This window comes from Sarcophilus harrisii, chromosome 4, assembly GCF_902635505.1.
Source record: "Sarcophilus harrisii chromosome 4, mSarHar1.11, whole genome shotgun sequence".
Lineage (NCBI taxonomy): Eukaryota > Metazoa > Chordata > Mammalia > Dasyuromorphia > Dasyuridae > Sarcophilus > Sarcophilus harrisii.
Genome location: NC_045429.1, coordinates 96,996,964 through 97,018,872, shown reverse-complemented (window position 1 = coordinate 97,018,872; position 21,909 = coordinate 96,996,964). Strand labels below are relative to the sequence as shown.

The following is a 21,909-nucleotide window of genomic DNA, read 5'->3' as shown; positions in this document are numbered from 1 at the left end:
TTCAACAATGAGATGATTCAAACCAGCTCCATTTGTTCAGTGATAAAGAGAGCCATATACACCCAGAGAGAAGACTGTGGCAACTGAGTGTGGATCAGGACATAGCATTCTCTCTCTCTCTCTGTTGTTGTTTGCTAGCAGTTTGTTTTCTTTTACAGTTTTTTCTTCTTGTGCAGAAAGATAATTGTATAAATATGTTTACATATATTGGATTTAACATATATTTTGACATATTTAACATGTATTGACTACCTGCATCTAGGGGAGAGGGTGGAGGGAAGGAAGGGGAAATTTAGAACAGAGATTTTGCAAGGGTCAATGTTGAAAAATTACCCAGGCATATGTTTGGTAAATAAAAAGCTTTAATAAAAGAAAGAAATAGAGTTGCTAAGAAATAGAGTAGCCAATCAGTGGAATAGTTAGGTTCACAGGACAAAATAGTCAACGACTATAGTAATCTAGTGTTTGACAAACTCCAAGATCCCAACTATTGGGATAAGAACTCACTATTTGATAAAAACTGCTGGGAAAATTGGAAACTAGTATGGCAGAAACTAGGCATTAATTCACACCTAATACCATATACCAACATAAGCTTGAAATGGGTTCATGATTTAATCATAAAGAGTGATATTATAAGCAAATTAGAAGAACAAAGGATAGTTTACCTCTCAGATATATGGAGAAGAAGGAATTTGTGACCAAAGAAGAACTGGAATTCATTATCAAACAAAAAAGTAGATAATTTGGATTATGTTAAATTAAAAAGTTTTGTACAAACAAAACTAATGCAGACAAGATTATAAAGGAACCAATAAACTGGGAAAACATTTTTATATTCAAGGGTTCTGATAAAGGCCTCATTTCTAAAATACAGAGAAGTGACTCAAATTTATAAGAATTCAACTTAATCTCCAATTGATAAATGGTAAAAAGGATATGAAGACAATTTTCAAATGAAGAAATTGAAACTATTTCTAGTCATGTGGAAAGGTGCTCTAAATCCCTATCAGACAGAGAAATGTGAAATTAAGACAATTCTGAGGTACCACTACACACCTATCAGATTAGCTAAGATGACAGGAAAAGATAATAATGAATGTTGGAGGAGATGTGGAAAAACTGGGACACTAACACACTATTGGTGGAGTTGTGGACTGATCCAGCCATTCTGGAGAGCAAGTTGGAACTATGCCCAAAGGGCTATCAAATTGTGTGTATTCTTTGAACCAGCAGTGTTTCTATAGGACTTATATCCCAAAAAGATCTTAAAGGAAGGAAAGGGACCCACATGTACAAAAATGTTTGTGGAAGTCCTTTTTGTAGCAGCAAGAAATTGGAAAGTGAGTAGATGCCCCTCAATTGGAAATTGGCTGAATAAGTTATGGTATATGAATGTTGTGGATTATCATTGTTCTCTAAGAAACAAGAAACAATCAGCAGGATGATTTCAGAGAGGCCTGAAGAGACTTACATGAACTGATGCTGGGTGAAATGAGCAGGAACAGGTGAACATTATATACAACAAGAAGAAGATTATACAATGATCAATTCTGATAAAAGTGACTCTTTTCAATATTGAGTTGATTCAGACCAATTCCAATGATCTTGTGATAAAGAGAGCCAACTCCAACCAGAGAGAGGACTATGGGAACTGAGTACAGATCACAACATAGCATTTTCATGCTTTTTGTTGTTATTTGCTTGCATTTTATTTTTTTCTCATTTTTTTTCCTTTTTGATTTGATTTTTCTTGTACAGCAAGATAATTGTATAACTATGTACATATATATTGGATTTAACATATGTTTTACCATGTTTAGCATATATTGGATTACCTGCCTGCCATCTAGGGGAGGGAATGGAGAAGAAGGGGGGAACTGAAACACAAAATTTTGCAAGGGTCAATGGTGAAAAATTACTCATGCAGATGTTTTGAAAATAAAAAATATAAACTACAAAATAAAATGAGCTGGGGAAATTGCAAATCATTCCATATTTCTGTCAATAAAACCCTAAATGGGGTGGTAAAGAGTTGGATATGACTGAAGGACTGAACAATAGCAAAAGGGATTCTCTGTCCAAGGTAAATCTCACATAGCTCCTTTATCAATGCAACCTCTTTCAGTTTCCCAATGAGGAATATCATCAGTTTCAGTTCTAATGGAAAAACATGGATCCAACTCTGATAGATCAGATGATAATTCCCAGGAAAAGTCAAAAGCTCTACACCATTCTCCTAGGCATGTATGTGGAGATTCAATAATAGGCTTGGCTGCTATGGAGTTTTTGCTGAAGGAAAGCATGGCAAGGCCTGTGAGTATAACCTGTACATGGTGTGAACAATTCTAAATTCTGGCAGATCCCACCTATCTGCTACAGATGTCCTCCAACCTTTGCATTCTTTGGTCCCCATTAAGACATTGAGGGCAGTGGGGGTGGTGGTGAGGAGACTTGATGGTGTGCCCATGTTACTGTTACAGTATTATATCTTCTGATATAGACATACCAGAAAGAAAAGATAAGGGAAAAGAGAATAAACATTTATTAAGCACTTACTATGTGCCAGGCACTATGCTAAGTGTTTTACAAATATCTCATTTGATTTTCACAATAATCCTGAGATAGGTGATATTATTATCTCCATTTTATAGATTAGGAAACTGAGGCTGACAGAGGTTGAGTGATTTGTACAGTATCACAAGTTAGGAAACCTTAAACTGAATTTGAACTCAAGACTTTTTAACTCTCGGCCCAGCACTCAACTTCCACAAGACAAAGTAGTTGTTCCTGTGGATACAGTTATAGCTGACTTTAGGATACAGTAATCATCATATAATTCTTTGGTGTTCTCTGGGCATTAGACTTCAGGCAATTTAGAGTATTATCCAGTGAATGGACTGCCTTAAGAGACACAACACAGGGGGATAAAAATATAAAGACATAAGAAAAGCCACCTGGAAAAGAGCAGATCCCAAGGGCTTCCCCATTTGGCCAAGACCTGGTTTCATCTGCTCTCCTGGCTCCAATCCTCTTGGCTCTGTGGTTCGTAGTATGAAGAGTCAGAGACTCTTTCAGTGTTGGTTTTCACTTGCTACCTCGAGACAGCCTCGGATGAGGAGAGGGTCTTGATGCCCTCATAGGACTGAGATGTTTCCTTCGATTCAGTTTAATAAGCATTAATGGAGCGCCTGCCATATGGCAGGCATCAAGCAAGTTGTTAGGGTTACAAAGACAGAAACAAAATAACCCTGCTGTCAAGTTACTTTGATTTTCCTGGGAGAGAAGAAACATGTGATACAAGAAAGCAACACAGAATTTTTAAAAATATTATACAAAATGTGTAGAGTAAATGCAATGTACTTGGAGGAGGGGGGAGCAATAATAGCTAGAGAGATGAGGGTTACTGTAGGGGCTAACACCCAAAGTGTGCTTTGAAGGAAACACGATTCTATGAGGCAGAAGTAGAGAGGCCATTCCAGCAATGGAGCACAACCTATTCAAAGATGAAATGTGTGTATCAGAGATGGTGAGTAAGCCAGTTTGGTCAGAAGGTAGAGTGCATGAGGGAAAATAAGTGAGATCAGTCTGAAACCATAGTTTGGAGCTTTATTGATTTTAAATATTAACTCCTCATACAGAAAATGTTTATGTCTTATTCCTAATCCTAGAAGTTTGTATCTTATTTTAGTGGCCACTAAATTTTCTAGCCATAGGAATGACATGTTTAGACCTGTGCTTTAGGAGTATTAATTTTGTAGTTATGTGTAAGATGGGTCAGGAAAGGGAGAGAATGAAGGGAAGGAAAGCAGTTAAGAGGCAGTTGCCATAATCCAGACAAGAAATGAGAGTTTGAACTAAGGTGGAGGCTGTGATCAAATGAGATGAGGTTCTTGTGGAAAACAAGACCCACAAAAATGTTTAGCACAATGCCTGGCAAATAGTAGGTGCTATATGAATGCTATCTCATCCTTCTTCCCTTCTTTTTCTTTTTTTTTTTTATTTTTTTGCTGAGGCAATTGGCATTAAGTGACTTGCCCAGGGTCCTACAGCTAGAAAATATTAAGTATCTGTGGTTGGATTTGAACTCAGGTCCTCCTAACTTCAGAGGCAATGCTTTATCTACTGTGCCATCTAGTTGCCCCCCTTTCCTTCTTTATTTTAGTTTCAGTCCAACTGACCTAAATACTCTTCTTCATATACAACTTTCCATACCCTGTCTCACCAGCTTTATACAGACTGTGCCTGGGGAATGGATGCTCTCTACCCACTTCTGCTTCTGGGAACCTCTATCTCCCTGCAAAGTCAAATTCATTTTGCTATCTCTTATATGAAGCCTTTCCCAGTCCTCTCAAATTGCTAGTATTTCCTCCATTGCTTTACATTGACTTTATAGAGCTATTATGGATAGGTTCACCATGTGGTCTTTTGAGGGCCAGCTTTTAAAGCATAGGCTGAAGTGCTTTGCCTAGTTTCAGTCCTTAAACCAGGAGCAAATATTCCGTCTAGTTTCTCTTTAAGCAACCACGTAGAAACTTTCATAAGTTTACTTGTGGTCACAAATGTCTGAAGTGTATGATGATGAAAAGTCTAATTATTGGCTGTGGAGCCAGTAAAATAGATAATTCAGAAAGGACTCAGACAGAACTGAGTGTTCATATAAAAGATATAAATCACGGACCACCCAGTCTCTTTTTTTCTTGGTGGTTTGGCACACAGAGAACTGTTTTGAGCTGGGGAGGGAGGGAAAGAGGGGAATGCCCTATCTTTCACATGACTCTGATGCATCTGTGAACACATAATACCTCGATTTCTTTTGTGGTTATTATTTCTTGATCTTAGGTGAATAAATATTCTGAGTTGGGGGTGACTATGTGAATTAGTGAGTTTGGAAAACCAGAGGTGCTGTAAAAGATCTTAGTGGTGACTAAAGGCAATAGCAGTGACTACCAGAGTTGTAGTCGTTAACAATAAAGGAAACATCTACAGACAGGTGGCAAAAACTGGCAGCTTTAGGAAGTAAGCCTCTTGAAATGACAGAAATACTGGCCATGGACTTTAGAATGCTTTGATTCTTAAGGCTTAACAAATAATTGCATGGGAACTCCATAAGAACTCAATAAATGGAAAAACTTGTGAGGTACTTACTCCTTTGCAACATGTGTTTCCTTCACAAGTACCTCACTACCCTTGTATTTTAAGTTTGAACCCACTCTCCCAGGTACCTTGTAAGTGCAAGGAGACACAAATAACTTAAAAGAGAATGTTTTTGCACCAATTCTTCCTTGTTGTTCAATTACTTTTGTTGTGTCCAACTTTCTGTGACCTTATTTGGAGTTTTATTGACAAAGGTGCTGGATTGCTTTACCACTTCCTTATTCGGCTCTTTTTACAGATAAGGAACTGAGGCAGATGAGATCAAGTCACTAGTACAGGGTCACAGAGCTGGTAAATGTCTGAGGTCAAATTTGAACTCAGAAAGCTGAGGGTTTTTTGTTTGTTATGGGTTGTTTTTTTTTTAGTTCAGGCCCAGTATTCTATCCACTATGCCACCTAACAATGGCATCTAGCTGTCCACCTCCCTTCCCTTCTTTATTCTAGTTTAAATCCAACTGACCTAAATACTCTTCTCCATACACAACATTCTATGCCCTATCTCACCACCTTTATACAGTCTATAAATCTCTTTTCCAAAAGTTAATGGAATTCAGTTAGCAAATTGACAATAGAGACCACATTAGTAAGGGCTCAAAAGCTTCAGTGTTTGAAGCCATAACACCTCAGGGATAGCCCCTAGGATGCTGAGTCGAATGACCTGTTACTTTCTGGGGACTACTAGTATCTGATTGGGAAAGTGACCCCAAAGAGAATACTAGATAGACAGATATAGGTATAGATAGATAGATAGATGTAGATATAGATAGATATAGATGTTTTATTTATTATATATCTATATTCTATTTTCTCCCAATAGAATGTAAGTTTCTTGAGGACAGGGGTTTTTAAAAAATGTTGCCCTTGAATCAATAGTGACTAGCACAAAGTAGTCACTTTACTGTTTTCTTTCTTTTTATGTTACCCCACACACAGAAAAATACTCAGGTGCACCCCCTTAGATCCTAGAGAGAAGTTGCCATCCATGCAGAGATCCTGAATGGGAAGAGACTTTTTGTGAGGGATCTATGTGGTATGGTGATAAGAGAAATGGACATGGATTGGAAGATGCTGGTCTCAATTTCCAGTCTAGCCAATTACTACCTGTCACTGTAACTTCTCTGACTTTTAGTTACCTCCCCAGTAAAACAAGAAGAGTAGCTCTTGAGATATCTAGCTCACCAAGGTGTTATAAAGCAACAATGTGACACTTAAGACCACTATATACACAAGAGCCGTTGTTGGACAGAATCAGAACCTCATGGAGGCCATCTAATGTGCCCCTGAAGACGAATCCCTACAACTAACAAAAGTGGTAGTCCAACCACAGTAGAGTAGCTACCTCCACTTTTGGACAGCTTTAATTGTTAACCAGTTTGTTCCTAACATCCAGCCTAAATTTGCTTCTTTGCACCTTCTAGTCATAATCCTCCTAGATCTGCCCTGTAGGTCAAGCAGAGCAAATATAAAAGTCAATCTTGAATACAGTTTTTCTCCTTGGGTCAAATCTTTTCATCTCCAAGGCTAAACATTCTTAGTTTCTCCAATCAATTTTCATATGACATAATATTTATACACTTTTACCATTCTGATTGCTTTTATTGGATATTCTGTCTTAGTAATGTGCTTTCTAAATGTGGTGCCCAGACTAAACACGATACTCAAGATACAGTGAACATGATAGGAATATCACTTGGTCTAGTCTTGGATAGTAGATCTTTCTTAATGCCATCTAAAACCACATTAATATTTTTTGTATTCCATATCACATTGCTAATTTCTATAGAGTTTGCAATCCATTAAAACTCTTAGCTCTTTTCCAGGCAAATTTCTGACTTTCATGCTCTATTTTGTACTTATAAAGGAAATCTCTGTGTGTTTCTGTCTCTGTCTCTCTCCTCTCTCTCCTCTCTCTCCTCTCTCTCCTCTCTCTCCTCTCTCTCCTCTCTCTCCTCTCTCTCCTCTCTCTCCTCTCTCTCCTCTCTCTCCTCTCTCTCTCTCTCTCTCTCTCTCTCTCTCTCTCTCCCCCTTTCCCTTTCCCTCTCTTTCTCTTTCTTTATATTTTGCCCAGAGCCTAGCTTAGCATATTTCTTCCATATTGTAAACACTTCATAAATGTTTGTTTACCTATCTCCTTTAGCACTATATTTTAGTACAGTAGGCCCCTACTGATTGCTTATTGTTTGACTCTTCCACCTTGTCCCATTCTCATCACCAATACGCATTCCTCTCAGGCTATCCATTACTTACTCTGAATCTCATTGTTGTTTAGGTACAGGTGCTCCAGCCGGTTATTGATGGCTGGCACATTGCTGAGCTTGTTGTGCGACAGATGGAGAACCAACAGGTTGGAGATGTTGAAGGAGTTCTTGGGGAGTCCCTTGTCAGACAGCTGGTTATAGTTGAGCCGGATAAAAGAGAGGTTAGGGAAGCCCTTGAAGTAGCCATTGGGGATGTTCTCGATGTTGTTGCTATCCAAGAAGAGCTGGTGGATAGCTGTGGGAACCTTGGGGGGCATCTTTCTCAGAATGTTGTGTGCCAAATTGAGCTGCATGAGGTTCTTGAGTCCTTGGAAGGTGTCAGGCTTGAAGACTCCATCACTGAGCTTGTTGTGGTGCAGGTCTAAGAGAACCAAGTTCTCCAGCTTGCTAAAGGCACCTGGAGGGATTTTGTTGATTTGGTTCTGGCTTAGCCTCAGCTGCTCCAGGTTGCGGGGGAGGGCCATGGGCACCTCTTGGAGCTGGTTCTTCTCCATGTAGAGAAAGACCAAACTCTGAAGCTTCTCCAACACCTTCTGGTCAATCTTGCGGATACGATTGTTGTCGAGGTTGACCCACCTCAGGCCAGTGGCATTCTTGAAGGACTCTATGGGAAGGTCTGTGATGAAATTGTTCTGAAGGTAGAGATAGTGAATTCGGGATGGGATGACTGGTACCTTTCGCAAGTTGCGACTGTCACAGTACAGGGCTGATGGGAAATCTGGGGGGCAGTAGCATTCTCGAGGGCAGTCAGGAAAGATTGATGGGGGTCCTGGGGGGAGAGGAGGAGGCAGGTCTGTGGGTTCAGCAGGCTCTTCAAGTCCAGGTCTGTATGGAGAAGGGACTCTGGGTGTAGGCTTGGGTTTGGACCCAGGTTTAGGTCGCCTTTTGGGGGGCCTGATTTGGCTGTGGGCTCCCAAGAACAAGATGAAGAAGAGAAGAAGGGCCCAGAAGAGAGAGGGCTTCATGGTCCAGGGCATTCACCTGCAGTAGGGAGATATAAGAGGGTTATTAGAATTTGAAATAGACTAGCCTAAGGCAACTTAATCCAAAAAAATGGTCAGTTCTGCAACAGGCATTCCTTAAAAGAGAACAGGATAGAATTCATCTCATAGTGAAATCCTGGGCAAGAGCAGAGAGAGGGGTGAGTGGGAGAACCCTTATTTTCTCTAGAGAAGGGGAAAAAAAAGAAGCCTGAATCCCTGGATACTCTGTCCATTGGCCTTGGCCTCCTGAAACTTGCCCATTAGGAATCAGGAGTCTCAGCTCTTCTCCAAAATTTCAGAAATGCCATCTAACCTTTATCTTCCTATCTGTGATATGGGAAAATTCTCTCTCCCTTTAACCCTACTAAGAAAAGGGTGGTAGTGTAATGTGAATCACTAGGTGGTGTAAAGTGAATCAGATACCTTGCAGATCATCTAGTTCAAAGGTTCTTAACTTGGGATTCATGAACCCTTAGTGGGTAAGTGGATGGTTTTCAGGGGGCCTATGAACTTCAAACGTAAAAAAAAAAATTACATCTTTATTTTCGCTAGCTTTTATTTCCTTTGTGCTCATAGTATTTTATGTTATGCATCTAAAAACATTCTGAGAAGTCCATGACAATAGATTACCAAGGAGTCGATGACATAAAAGAAGTTAAAAGTTTCTGGATTGTATGAACAGCTTCCTTTTACAGATCTGGAGGATGGAGGAGGCTTTCTCAAATCACCAGAGAGAGGGAGTAGCCGAGTTGGGATTCAATCCTATATCTCCTGACTACTAGGTCTTTGGGAGCTGCTTGGTGAAAAGGGACCATAGGAATCTAACCATCCACCACACTGCTCAGGGCAGCTCTGGACTGCTCCTCCTCTCCCCTCCCACTTGGCTCATACAGCCCCAGTCTTTGCCTGCAGCACACAGACTCAGAATTTCCCTCAGACATCACATCGTGTTCCTTGGAAAAACAAACAGAAAGATGTGAGATAGAAAAGGCCCTTTCAGTCTTTCTGACCTGGATTGCTGCAATCTGTCTCTACTAAGAAAAAAAAGAGAACATGGGCCACCATAGCAGAAAAGACCAAAGATAGAAGTTAGGAAGAACTTTGTGAGCACCAGCAGTGGGGTGGAGGGGAGATAGAGGTCTTGCTCTGACAATGGGAAGCCCCAGCATAGGATAGAGCGGTGCTTTCCAAATCAGAGAGAGGTACAAACTGACCCCGTGAAGTTCTTGCTAACCCAGGGGATTCTAGTATTCCTAGTCTTGCTTTTGACCCCTCTCCAACGTCTAAATTTTTTCCAGGTGCCTTCTGAAGGTCACATTGCACTTAAGGTATCAAATGCTCCAAGTGAAAGAAAAAGGAACTTGAAAAGTTGACACGTACATGGTGCTGGTCAGAGTAAGGAGAACAATTGGGAAGCTAGCTGGAAATGTTTTCTCCTCTTATCATGGTATTTATCCTTATCAATTTATTTATAGTAGAGGGACTATTTTTTTGTTTTGTCTTAATAATCTCAGCGCTAAGCTCATGCTTCTGGATTGAATTGGACTGGTTTTGCCATAGGATCAGTCTTTTCAGACTAGTCTGCTGTGGGATGCTAGTTACAAGCCCTCCCAAGTGAACTGCCTTCCTTTGGGCAAATGATTCCTGCCCCTATCTCTCCTCCGGAGCATTTTCCTTCTGCTTCAAGTCCTGAAGTTGATCTGGAACAAAACTTAGAGAGACAAAGAGAAGAGCTAGAGAAGAGGTCTAGATCGTATTCATTAAAAGAGGAATAACAGAGGGGAAGGTTTTAGGAGTACTGGGGAAGGTCTCCAAAGTGCTCACTGCCTCATGGCATAGGAGTTACAAGGAAGAATTACTGTCTGTTTCCAAGCTAGGTGACCAAGCTATGAGGGCTGATGACATTTTTCTAATTCCCAACAGCCTGACACTTCCATGCTCCCCAGATACCACAATGAAGCCTTTTCTCCAAACAACTCCTTCTTCCTTCCTGGATCCTGGACAACTTATTAAGGGACTAACAGAAAATCCCTCTGGGAAGGGACCAACTAGGAGACCTCAGTGAAATGAGTGGCAGAACCAGGAGTGGGTTCTACTCATGGGTGCCAAGTCTAGCCCAAAGAATAGCTTTCCTTATGCAAGCAAGCCATCCCTCTCCATCACTCCCCCTCTCCTCTCCAAACTTCTCATCCCACAAGGCTGCTCACATATATTTGGTAAACTGGCTCCCTCCACAAGATGGACTTCTGGGCTATCCAGTTCTGGTGATGGCTGCAGTGGTAGAGATGGAGAAAGGGGCCCCACAAATGAGGAGAGAGGAGCGCTGCCAGCCCTCAGTGGGTTCTTTCTGCCAGCTGGCAGCTGCATCTGAATGCCCAGACGACCCCCCAGAGAGCACCCAGTGGCTTCTGTCCAACTGACGGTAGGGAAATATCAATAAGGAAAAGGGTACTGGTAAAACGGCAAGTATTCTCAACTGTCAGTCCCTTCTCTCTCCTCCCTTACTGAATTGAGAACTTTTTCTAGCATCAATGAGGTGGCTGGAAGGGACATGAAGAACATATCCCCAGTTACCTATTATCAGCCCTATTCCACACTCAACTCCCTTTTGCATTTTTGCAGACACTGGACCATCTCTCCTCATTTAGGTGCCCAAATCCAGATCTGCCTCTCTTTCTTTGCTCCCCAATTATTATTGTCATTTTTAGTTGTGCTTAATCTGTGATCTCATTTGAGAGTTTTCTTGGCAAAGATACTATAGAAGTTTACCATTTCCTTCTCTAGCTCATTTTACAGATGAGGAAACTGAGACAGACTTAAGTGACTTGCCTTATAAGCCAATAAGTGTCTGAGGTAAGATTTGAACTCAAGATTAATCTTCCTGATTCCAGGCCTGGCCTTCTACCCAATGTACCATCTAGCTGTTCCCCAAACAAATTCTAATTACTTTTGCCAGATTTTCAAAAAAAAAAACCTCTTAACCAAACTATGGTCCCTGAGAAATCACAGGTTGTAGTCTGGAAACCATTTGCTACACCTTAGAGCACGATGGAGCTACAGACAACTCAGGTGTTTGGGAATTTGCTTTACTTGACTATGCATATTTGTAACAAGGATTTTGTTTTACTTTCTTCCATACCACACCCCACTCCTTGAGAGGATGGGGGAAGAAAGTGAAATAAATGCTTTTTAACTAAAAAAAAGAATTAAAAAACAAAATAAAACTAAGTCTGCATAGAGTTGTATGAGTCCCTTATTCATTTTTGGGCATAATGGTAGTAGCCTCCTGACTCTTTTTCTTCTCTTGGTCTTCTTTCCCCCTTCTCTTTTCTTCCCTCTTTCTTCTCCTCCTCTCTTTCTTCCTCTCCATTTTTCTTCTGTCTTTTCTCTTTGTCTCTATTTCTTCCTCTTTCCCTCTCTCTGTCTCTATCTTTGTGTGTGTCTGTCTCTGTGTATGTCTATCTCTGTCTATCTCTCAGACTCTGTTTCTCAACTGTCTTTGTCTCTGTGTGGATCTGCATGTCTCTCATCTTTCTTTCTATCTGTGTCTCTGTGTCTCATCTTTCTGTCTCTGTCTCTGTATGTCTCTCTCTCTGTCTCTCTCGCTTATCTATCTTTCTGTCTGTTTGTGTGTCTTGGTGTCTTTTGTTCACTCCTCCCATCTCTTCCTCTCCATCTTCCCCTCCTTTCTTCTCCTCTCTACTCTTATTTTCTCTTCTCAGTTTCCATCTGGTCATTCTTTCTCCACCCCTTCTCTGCGACACGCCTTCCAGCTGGTTCCAATCAGGGGAAAGACTGGCCACTTGCAGGGTGATACAGAGATCCGCTGCCCAGCTTCCAAGGCTAGGGTCACATCCTCTCACACTACAGAACCACGTGCGCTGGCTCATCCCCATGCACACAGACACCCACATATGCTCATGTACACAGATACCCCACGTGCCCACAAGGCATATATGAATTCTCATACACACATATGTATATAATATGTCCATGAACATGCATACCATGCTTAGGCAAGAGGGAGGAGACTTGTTCTAGATTCTTTTTAAAAGAGCTTTCCCCACAAGGAACCCCTGACATCCATAGTTATTTCCTTATTTCCACTCCATTCTCTTGCCACCAAAAAAAAAAAAAATCCATTAATCCCTAGATACCAATCAAAGCATTAACTCTCCAAATAATTTGGGGTAAATCCCTTCCCTACTCAACCCTGAATTTCCTTCTCTTAAAAAATGTGGAGTTTGTACCCTCAGGGATTTATACTCAATCCCGTCTAGTTCTGGGGACTGAATTTTAGCAGCTGTATAACTACGAGGAAATCACTTAGCTTCTCAGGGTCTCACTTGTCCAAAATAGCTTGAACTAAATAATTTCAAAAGTCCCTTCCACCTCTAACCTTCCAACACTCTAATCCTAACCCTAAATATAGCTGCCTATGAATATCTGTAGAAACAACCTCAAAGCTGCCATGTTAGCCTTAAATGAGATAAATGTACATAAGGTTTTCTACAAACTTTAAAGCTCTATTTAGATGTCAGTTATTATTGTTATAATTCAAAGATTATGGCAAAACATACAGACATACACAAAATTGAACTGACTGTGACAGAGGATACTTGGAAGGCTAAATCAACCATGGTGGCTTCAGGATCTGGAACTCTTAAGTGAACTAGTAAGAAAATCCATGGACTAGGAATCATGAATCCTAGGAATTCCTGTTTCTTCTCTAGAACTAAACAGCTAGGTGACCTTGGATCTGTCATTTCATCTCTCAAGACCTCACAGTCCCCTTCCAGTCCTCTCAGTAACTCCTCTTCTGATCAGTCCTAATATTGATTGAATGGGAAAGATAGGAATTAGGAGGGAAATCCCAGGAATACTTGTGGTCTTGTGACACAATAATTAGACAAATAATTTCCCTTTTTAGGCATCGGTTTCTTTATTTGTAATGGAAAGAGACTGGTAGGATTAATGTGACTAAAGGTTGCTTTAGTAGGGGCATTTTAACCATTTTAAAAATAATTGGATAGTTGCATTTCAATAGAATTGGTTTCCTTTGTGATCCTATGCATTTAAAATATCCTATGCATTTAAAAATATTATTGTGAGAAGAAATCCATAGGATTTATCAGACTGCCCAAGGGACCTACTGTATAAACAGTTTGAGAATTTAATCTTTTTGGATGGTAGAACCCTGGATTCAGCATCAGGAAATACTGGAGCCAAACTGTACCACTATGTGACCCTGAGTAAACCTCTCTGTGCTTCTGTTCTCTCATCTATAAAATGAGGGGGCCAGATACGACAGCTCTGAAAGCCCCTTCCAATTCCTAATCAATGATCCTGAGTCTACCAATCTATACAAGTTGCTGTCTTATTCAAAGCAAACCTTGAAATCTCTTCTTATCCCAAAATTTTCAGGCTTCCTGGAACCCTTCATCTTCATCCCAGCTCTGAGGCAGAAAAAAGGCCATCCAAAGCCCAACAGCCATCTGGATGGACGTTTTCATTATTTTTTCAGGGCTTCTTAAACTTTTTCCATTTGTGACCCCTTTTTGTCCAAGAAATTTTTATGTGAATCCAAGTCTGTAAATTAGGCGTATAAATCAAACTTCTACTGATAATAAATCACAATTTTGCAACATCCACATTCAGTTACATGACTCCATATGGGATCGGACCCACAGTTTAAGAAGCTTTTTTCCTACTGGATCACAGCCTGGTGCTACCAAAGTCTTGGATCCTCTTATAGAAATATAGAATAACCAAGTTGGATGAAACCTCAGAATTAGGAAGAATTCTTCTGATAAAACTCTGAAAAGCATTCAACCACTTAAAGACCTCTCCTAAAAAAAAAAAAACCCACAGCCTTCCAAGCTGACCCATTCCACTTTTGGAGGCCTCTCCTTGTTAAGTTGGGTCAAAAGTGGCTCTGCAACCTTCTGTTCATTCCTTCTAGATCTGCTTTCTGAAGCCAAGTAGAAAAGTCTATTCTCTTCTTCCATATTTTAACTGTTGAAATATTTGTCCTCCACTGGTCTTCTCACCACCAATCTTTAGCCAATCCTCCCATGGCAGATTGGTCCATTTTATTTCCACACTGGCATCCTAGCTATCTCTTTGTACCAGAGCCACCAGTCATGAGCCAGCCTCTAGGGTATTTGGATGGTGGCCCAGATTTTCTCTGCCTGGAGTCCTTTCTTTACAAATCCTTCTGTCTCATCTCCATACTCCAGAGGGTTTCTAAGGTCCCCCTGAGCTAATGTGATGCCTCAAAGAGTGAAAACCTGCTCTTAATCCCAGGAATTTCAGAGTTTATCCTTTCCCTTCTGCTTACCCCTTCAGGCCCCATTAGGCCCATTATTTCTGGTGCTTTTACTCAGGACAAACTGCTCCCTTCTGAGACTTTTCTGACAGGTCACCGCCCCTTCCTCCTCCAGCTTGGCTCTGAAAAGGGAATATCTGACAGTACAGACATTGCAGTTTCATGTCATAAGCCTCAGCTGCTAGCCTTCTCGTGGAGGAGGCAATGAGGGGGCTCCCTGACAACCAGAAGCCCTCAGGATTAAAAAGCCCCTTTCTTTGTCAGGTGTTCTTATTTTAGAATCCAAGGATAAGTTTCAGGATTTCAGCTTGGATGAGAAAAAAAGCACGTCTGTATCAGTAGAATTGATTTTCTTTGTAATCCTATATATTTGATTTATTCATTTTAAAATACTATTCTGAGAAAGGGTTGATAGGCTTTAACCAAAAATGGTATCCTGTGGTCCAGAGGATACGTTTTTTAAGAGACTATGAACTTGTCTTGTTTTTCTTGCTGTCCCACCCTATCTGGATCTGCATACACTAAGTGCTCAATACATGCTTATTGACTGCTTGCTACAGTTTTTCTTTGGATCTAATTCATTGGACCTTGGGGGATTTTTTTGTGTATTTCCATTTATTAATCTTTATAGCTACTCTCACCCTCCCAATTCAATTCAATCAGCATTTAATGAGCTCCTACTGTGAGTAAAGAACTGAGTTAGATGTTGGAATTTACAAAATTTACAAAACAGCAGGATCCCTGTCCTCAAAGGGCTTAAGTTTTAACAGGAACTTGGGACACTGGGGAATAAGTGACAAAAATAAAAGAAAAACAAAACAAATGGTTTAGGAAAATATAAGAATAAAAGGATTCACTTTCAGCTGGGGTCATCAGGCTAGGCTTCGTGGAATAGGTAGCATTTGAGCTGGGTCTTAGAAAAAGAGAGCTTTCAGCGGAGTATTTTCTAGGCAACAAAGAATATTAATAATATCCATTAGTTACAAAAACATCTTCAGTGACTCCATATTGTCTATAGAATGAACTTCAGCCTTCTTAGCCTGGCATTTGATGACTGTCTCAGTATGCTTTCAAACTTCTTTTCTGTGTTTTGGAAGTACCATCCTTCCCTGTGGCTCACTCTCTAATTGAATGGCTACTCCCAGAAACTCCATTTGAGAAGAATATTCAGGCAAACCAGGATGCAACTAAGTGGATAAACTAAAAATCTTAAAGTCAGGAGGATCTGAGTTCAAATCTAGACAAATCACTTCACTCTATTTGCCTCAGTTTTCTCATCTGTAAAATAAACTTCAGAAAGAAATGGCAAACTACTTCAGTATCTTTGCCAAGAAAACCATCTGTGAGATCATGAAGAGTTGGACATGGCTAATTGGCTAAATAGCAACATCCGGGCAAACCACGTCCCATTCTGACCATCTCTGGACTTTGCCTACCTTTGTTCCCATGATGGGGTCATCAGGGTAGGCTTCATGGAATAGGTAGCATTTGAGCTGGACTCCTCCCTTGTCCCACATGATCTTCCCCAAATAGAACGTAAACTCTTTGAGGGCAGAGACTATATGTCTTTCTTGTTATATTTATACTGACAGTACTTGGCAGCATATTACATTGTAAGAACTTAACACATGCTTCTTGGCTTAGCTCAACAATGAGTCTTGTTTGATATTCTTCCCCTTCACATAATCTAGGATGGAGCCAGACTGCATGCATGTCATACTGTCAGATGTACCTTTGTCTCCTCTTCCTCCAATCTCTTACCTCTTCGCAACTGTGAAAAGGATTCTCCATATTTGGAACACACTCCCTATTCTATATTTACTGAAATTTTCTTTCAATGCTCAGTTCAATGTCACCTTTACCGTGAAATCTTCCTTGTTTCTCTTATTTGTGTCAGCAAATACTTGGCTTACTTACTGTGTTCCACGTCCTATGAAGCCCATAGACGCTTCAGAATAATATTCGTTGCCTATATTTATAGTTGTAAGAAATGCTAAACTTCCATTAGAGATTAGGGGAAAATAAAACTACGGTATTTTTCTCATCTAAGATAATAGATCCCCTTGAAATCTGTCTGTGGACTCCAGGTAAAGAAGAACTCCTACCTGAGCTGAAAGTGACATCTACCTCCTCAAATTTTCCTGTCCTATTTCATCTTCTTTTTTGCCCCTATCATACTCTTCTCACTATTACAGATTTCTATTTGTATACAGTCAATCTGATTGTAAAGGTTCTTGGGAGTACTGACTGGATAGTTATGCAAAGAAAGGGCATCTCCAGAATTCACACTAACCCCATAAAGGAAGTTTGCAGAGAGATCTTTCAAACCCAGTACCAGCTAGGCAGCTGGGTGGCACAGTGGTCAGAACACTGGTCTTATAAGTAGGAAGATCTGAATTCAAATATGCCTCTGTGACCCTGGGCAAGTGACTTAATCTCTGCCTCAGTTTCCTCATCTGTAAAATAGCAATAATGAAAACAGCACCTATCTCTCAGGGTTGTTTCAAGGATCACATGAAATATTTGTGAAACACTTAGCAAAGTTTCTAACACATTAGAGGTGCTTGATAAATGCTTAATCCCTTCCTTTTAGAGAGTTCCTGAATCCAAAGACTTGGGATTGGAGGGAACCTCTTTCCTTCTTCACTTTGTCTGACTGCTTGGATCATGGCTAGGGTGATGGGGTTAAGATTAAAGCTGGGTATAGGGTTGAGATTAAGGTTAGGGGGGCAGCTTCTTGTTTGTTCTGAAGACAACGTGGTAGAAAGAGCAATGATCTTGAGTCAGAAGACCAGGATTTTAGGTTAAATCCTAATGCTTATAGATGACCGTTAAGACTAGGGCAAATTGCTTAAATCTGGGCCCCAGTTTTCTTAATAGCAAAGCATCATAGGATTAAAGAATCATAGAAGTAGATCTTGTGCTGGAATGGACCTTAGAGGAAGTGATTTGCTCAAAGTAACACTTGTATTAATCATCAATATAAACTCTTAGATTCCACTGGAATGGGCTTTAGGTTGGGAGTGGGATTTAATCTTGCTTTTGGCATTAGGATTAAGGTTATGTTTGGAGTTAATGTTGAAGCTAGCATTAGTATTGGAATCCAGACTGAGTTTGAGTCCACAGTGGGCGGTTGAAATTAAAGTTAGTGCAGGGGTTAAGGCTATCTTTATCCCATCTTGTTTATTCACATGTCTGAACATAACTTATAGCGTTGTCAAGTTAGAATCTATCTACAACACATGCTTAATACACCCACCTCCTTTCTAGAGGAGAATGGCCAGCTTCTAAATGACCTTTTGGCCCTCTTTTCAATCTCAGCTTTTCTATTCCAAGCCTAATTGCCCAAATGTGCATAGATTCAACTGATCCTTTCAACCTCTTTTCTAAAGTAATCATGAGGAAGAATGGCTGGCAAGATGACATTTTATTTATTGACTGCCTCTAAGGTCCATTCTTCTAGTCATTCTATGGCAATAAGCCTTCAGCAACAATATTGCCCCTTCATATTCTCATACCCCAATAACAAGATTACAGAATTTGAAAACTGGAAAGTACCTCAGTGGCCATCTAGTCCAAAATCCCAAAAAAGAATCCCAATTATAACATACTCAACAAGCAATTATCTAGTATGTCCACTCTCTCTCTACTTAATAAATCTTCTCCTTAAATGGTGGGGCCCAGAACTGAATACAGATGAAGTTGGCTGTTCACTTACTTACACTTCCCTATCTTATACTTGTGTAACTGCTTTTTTGGCTATTAAATTTCATCATCAGAGCTCTCATCTGTCAAAATTCTTTAAGTTGTGTTACCTACCGCGTTCGCTAACCCTCCCAGTTTTGTGTCATTCGCACATTTGATGAGTGTACCATACTTGCCTTTTTCTATCAGTCCATGTTGTTGTTGAATTGTTAAAGGATTGTCTGCCTCTTAAAGAACCCATTAGGGGTTTTCTTGGTAAAGATACTGAAGTGGTATGCCATTTCCTTCTCATTTTACAGATAAGGAATTGAGAAAATCGGGTAATGTCCAGGATCACCCAGCTAATCTGTCTGAATCTGGATTTGAACTTGGGTCCTCCTGACTGCAGGCACTCTATCTACAGCACCACCTAGCTGCCCAGAAATGGGAGAGTGAAGAAGGATCTGGTGTAAAGGCTAAAATGAATATGACATATTCCTCAATGTGGTTTTGCTATCACTCCACTGGCAAAACAAATCCAAATGAATCCAAACTTAATCCTACTGAGTGAAAAATACTTGAGAATATGGATTAATTTTTCATTTTGTCTTCTTGGATTCAGGAAGATGTAAATTCAAATCTGGACACAGGCACTCACTAACTGTGTGACTCTGGGAGAGCCACTTCATCACTGCCTCCGTTTTCTTGACTTCTTGACTAATGGGAATAATATTAGCACCTATCTTCCAGAGTTGTTGTGAGGCTCAAATGAGATAATAATTGTAAAGGGCTTAATACAGTGCCTTACACATAGTAGGTATATAATAAATGCATATTTTCTGCTTCCCTTCTTTATATTCCTAGTGCAGTATTTTGCACGTAGTGGGTACTTAATAGTGGCTTCTTGAATTGGATTGGAAGTGCTTAGCCCCAACTAAGTGAGGGAGCTTGGGTCAATGGAAAGACTATTAGCCTGGAAAGCAAGAGACCTGGGTTCCAGTATTCCTTCCAAAACTATATATCTATGTGACCTTGGGCAAAATCTGAGTCTCAGTTTATGATTCTGTAAAATGAAAAGTTAGACTACAGGTCTTTATTGCCCCCTTTCAAAACTCAAAACCTTACTAGTCTGCAATCCCTTGGGCAAATTAATTCACCTCCTAGAATTTCTATAGTTTATTAGTTTAAAAAAGTCTTTAAAAACTCCAATACTTTCCCTATCCACCCCAGTTCCTATGGTTCAAATGAAATTAGAGTCCCAAATATAGGTTGCAAAACAAAAATGACATAAATGACCCTAGACTTTCTCTCTTTCTGGGGGCCTGCCAGAATTGAGTTTTCTTTGGAGAGTGGCAGGGGACCAAAACAAGTTTTTCACATGAAGAGATGGAAGAGATGAGGAGAAGCTTTGGAAATGGTCATCCAAGCACTTAGCCACTCAACATTTACTCTCCATGGCTTGTTTTTGCCCTCCTCAGATCAAGCTGTATTTAAGAGGGAAAAGCTCCTCATCTGTCAGTCCCTCCAGGACTTTCCTCCTTCTGTCTTCCCATCCCCCCAGAGTTCAAGGCTACAGAAGAGATTGTGAAAACCCAGAAGAATTTGGCAAAAGATTCCCGAAGCACTAATTCCTTGGATTCTTTTTCTCATGGATGCCTATTATTATAATCTAGTCATTAACATTATTAATAGTAATAACCTGTTATATTGGTATAGCACTTTATATTTTCAAAGCATTTTCACATATCATTTCACTTGATCCTTATGACAATATAAGAAGGTAGGTCTTCTTTATTCTCTTTTTACAGATTAGAACAGAGGCTCAGAGATGATCAAAATTTGCCCAAGATTCACATAACTGAGAGAGGTCGAGAAACTAGGTCTTCTGTCTCCTAGTCCAATACCATTTGCTGCACACTGTCTAATGTTTAAAGAACCATCCTACTCTGTAGCAGGGGAATAAATACATTGCTCTTTTCGGTCCCTCCCTATTTTTCATCAGAGAAGAGGCACCTCTTCTCTGATCCCTGCCATTATTGATACATTAGAAATCATTTGATCCTTTTTTAAGGAATGGTAAATAGGTTCTTCAGCTCCTCCACTTCCCACCCTCCATTTACCATAACATGGTTGGATTCCCTTGGTCACTCCCATAGGCATGAACATGTCATGAATGCTAAAGATATGGTGCTCAATAGACCACCATCTGCATATTACAAGGACCCTTCTGTGCAGCTGTGTAACAGCAGGGTAAAACTGGAGGGGAGGGGAGGAAACCACTCTGTTCTCAATCCCCTGGGGGCTGAAGGAGGGAAGATTGGCAAGTGTGAGGAAAAACAAATTCTTTGGAGCTAAATTAAGAGGGTTCCCTTGCTTACTGTGCCTATGCAACTAGTTATCAATGCCTGAGTGGAACTCAGCAAGGGAGCATGTGGCAAATCCTAGTTTCTCCCTCTAGTTGCAGCCCAACCAGCCATGGAATTATGGCACCTGCCCTCCTTCTCCCATTCTGAGTCCCATTCTGAGGGGTTGTCTATGCTGGTCCCTTCTCAAAAGAGCCCTATTTAAGATACCTAAAGTAGACCAACATCTAAAAGTGCAAGAAAATTATAATCTATCATTTTTAAGATATTGTATTTGGAATCAAGGAATTCAAATCTCACCTCTAATTATGAGTTCCTTTGACCAGGTGACCACTTCTCTTGACCTGGATTCTGTCAACTTTAAAGTGATTAGCATCTCTCCTCAATTGGCCTCCATAAAGTGCCTCAGTGAGGGGACTGGATTAGATGGCCATAGGGTCCCTTCCAGCTCTGTGATTCCATGACTGTGTGATTTCTGAAATCCCTCTAAATACAAGAAACTATGATACTAATTAAGGCTGGGGGGATGGGAAATAACTCTTTGGGGGGAGTATTTCCCTCAGTTACTCATTTCAGTATCTTCACTCTCTGGTCTTTATTTCTCTTCTTTGAGAACTTCTCACTAACCTGAACTAGTAGATAAGTCAAAAATAGTGTAAATGGGGGTGGGGGTAACCAATACTGCCTTCTCTGGTTACCAGGCAAGAAAAGGTTAATCCCTCCTCTCAGCTGGTAATAAGAGAATTCAGGAATGAGCCATGTCTTGGAATTCATACCACTTTCTTTTCTGAAAGAATCAAAATGCTTTGGAGAAGAGAGGCAAATAAAGTCAAGGCTGATTGCAAGAAATTGTGAAGGTTCAGAGAGCTTTGTTTCCTTTCTCCTCTCTAATTAGACACCCTGCTCATCTCTTCCCAGTTCAACCTAGCCTGAAAGCTCCCCCACTTTCTTCTCCATCCTGAGGTTTCAGTGGGAAGGTTCCCTTCCCTCCCTCTTTTGCTTTTACAATTTAAGGAGGTGTTTGTGAGAGTGAAAGACAGACATAGAGAATGTGTTTGAGAGTAAGAGAAACTCTGTGTGTGTGTGTGTGTGTCTGCCTGTGTGTGTGTGTGTCTGTGTGTGTGTGCTCTATAGCA

General features: G+C 40.4%; 1 protein-coding gene across 1 annotated transcript in view; it reads right to left on the bottom strand.

The window, feature by feature from the left end:
* The window catches only part of PRELP (proline and arginine rich end leucine rich repeat protein), a 35,111-nt gene that overhangs the window by 12,554 nt on the left and 648 nt on the right, over positions 1-21,909 (bottom strand). Inside the window, exon 2 of the mRNA XM_003767603.4 lies at positions 7,405-8,396. Within this exon, the coding sequence (XP_003767651.2) occupies positions 7,405-8,392 (988 nt within the window). The 5' untranslated portion in view covers positions 8,393-8,396. The remainder of the gene's footprint in view (positions 1-7,404; positions 8,397-21,909) is intronic.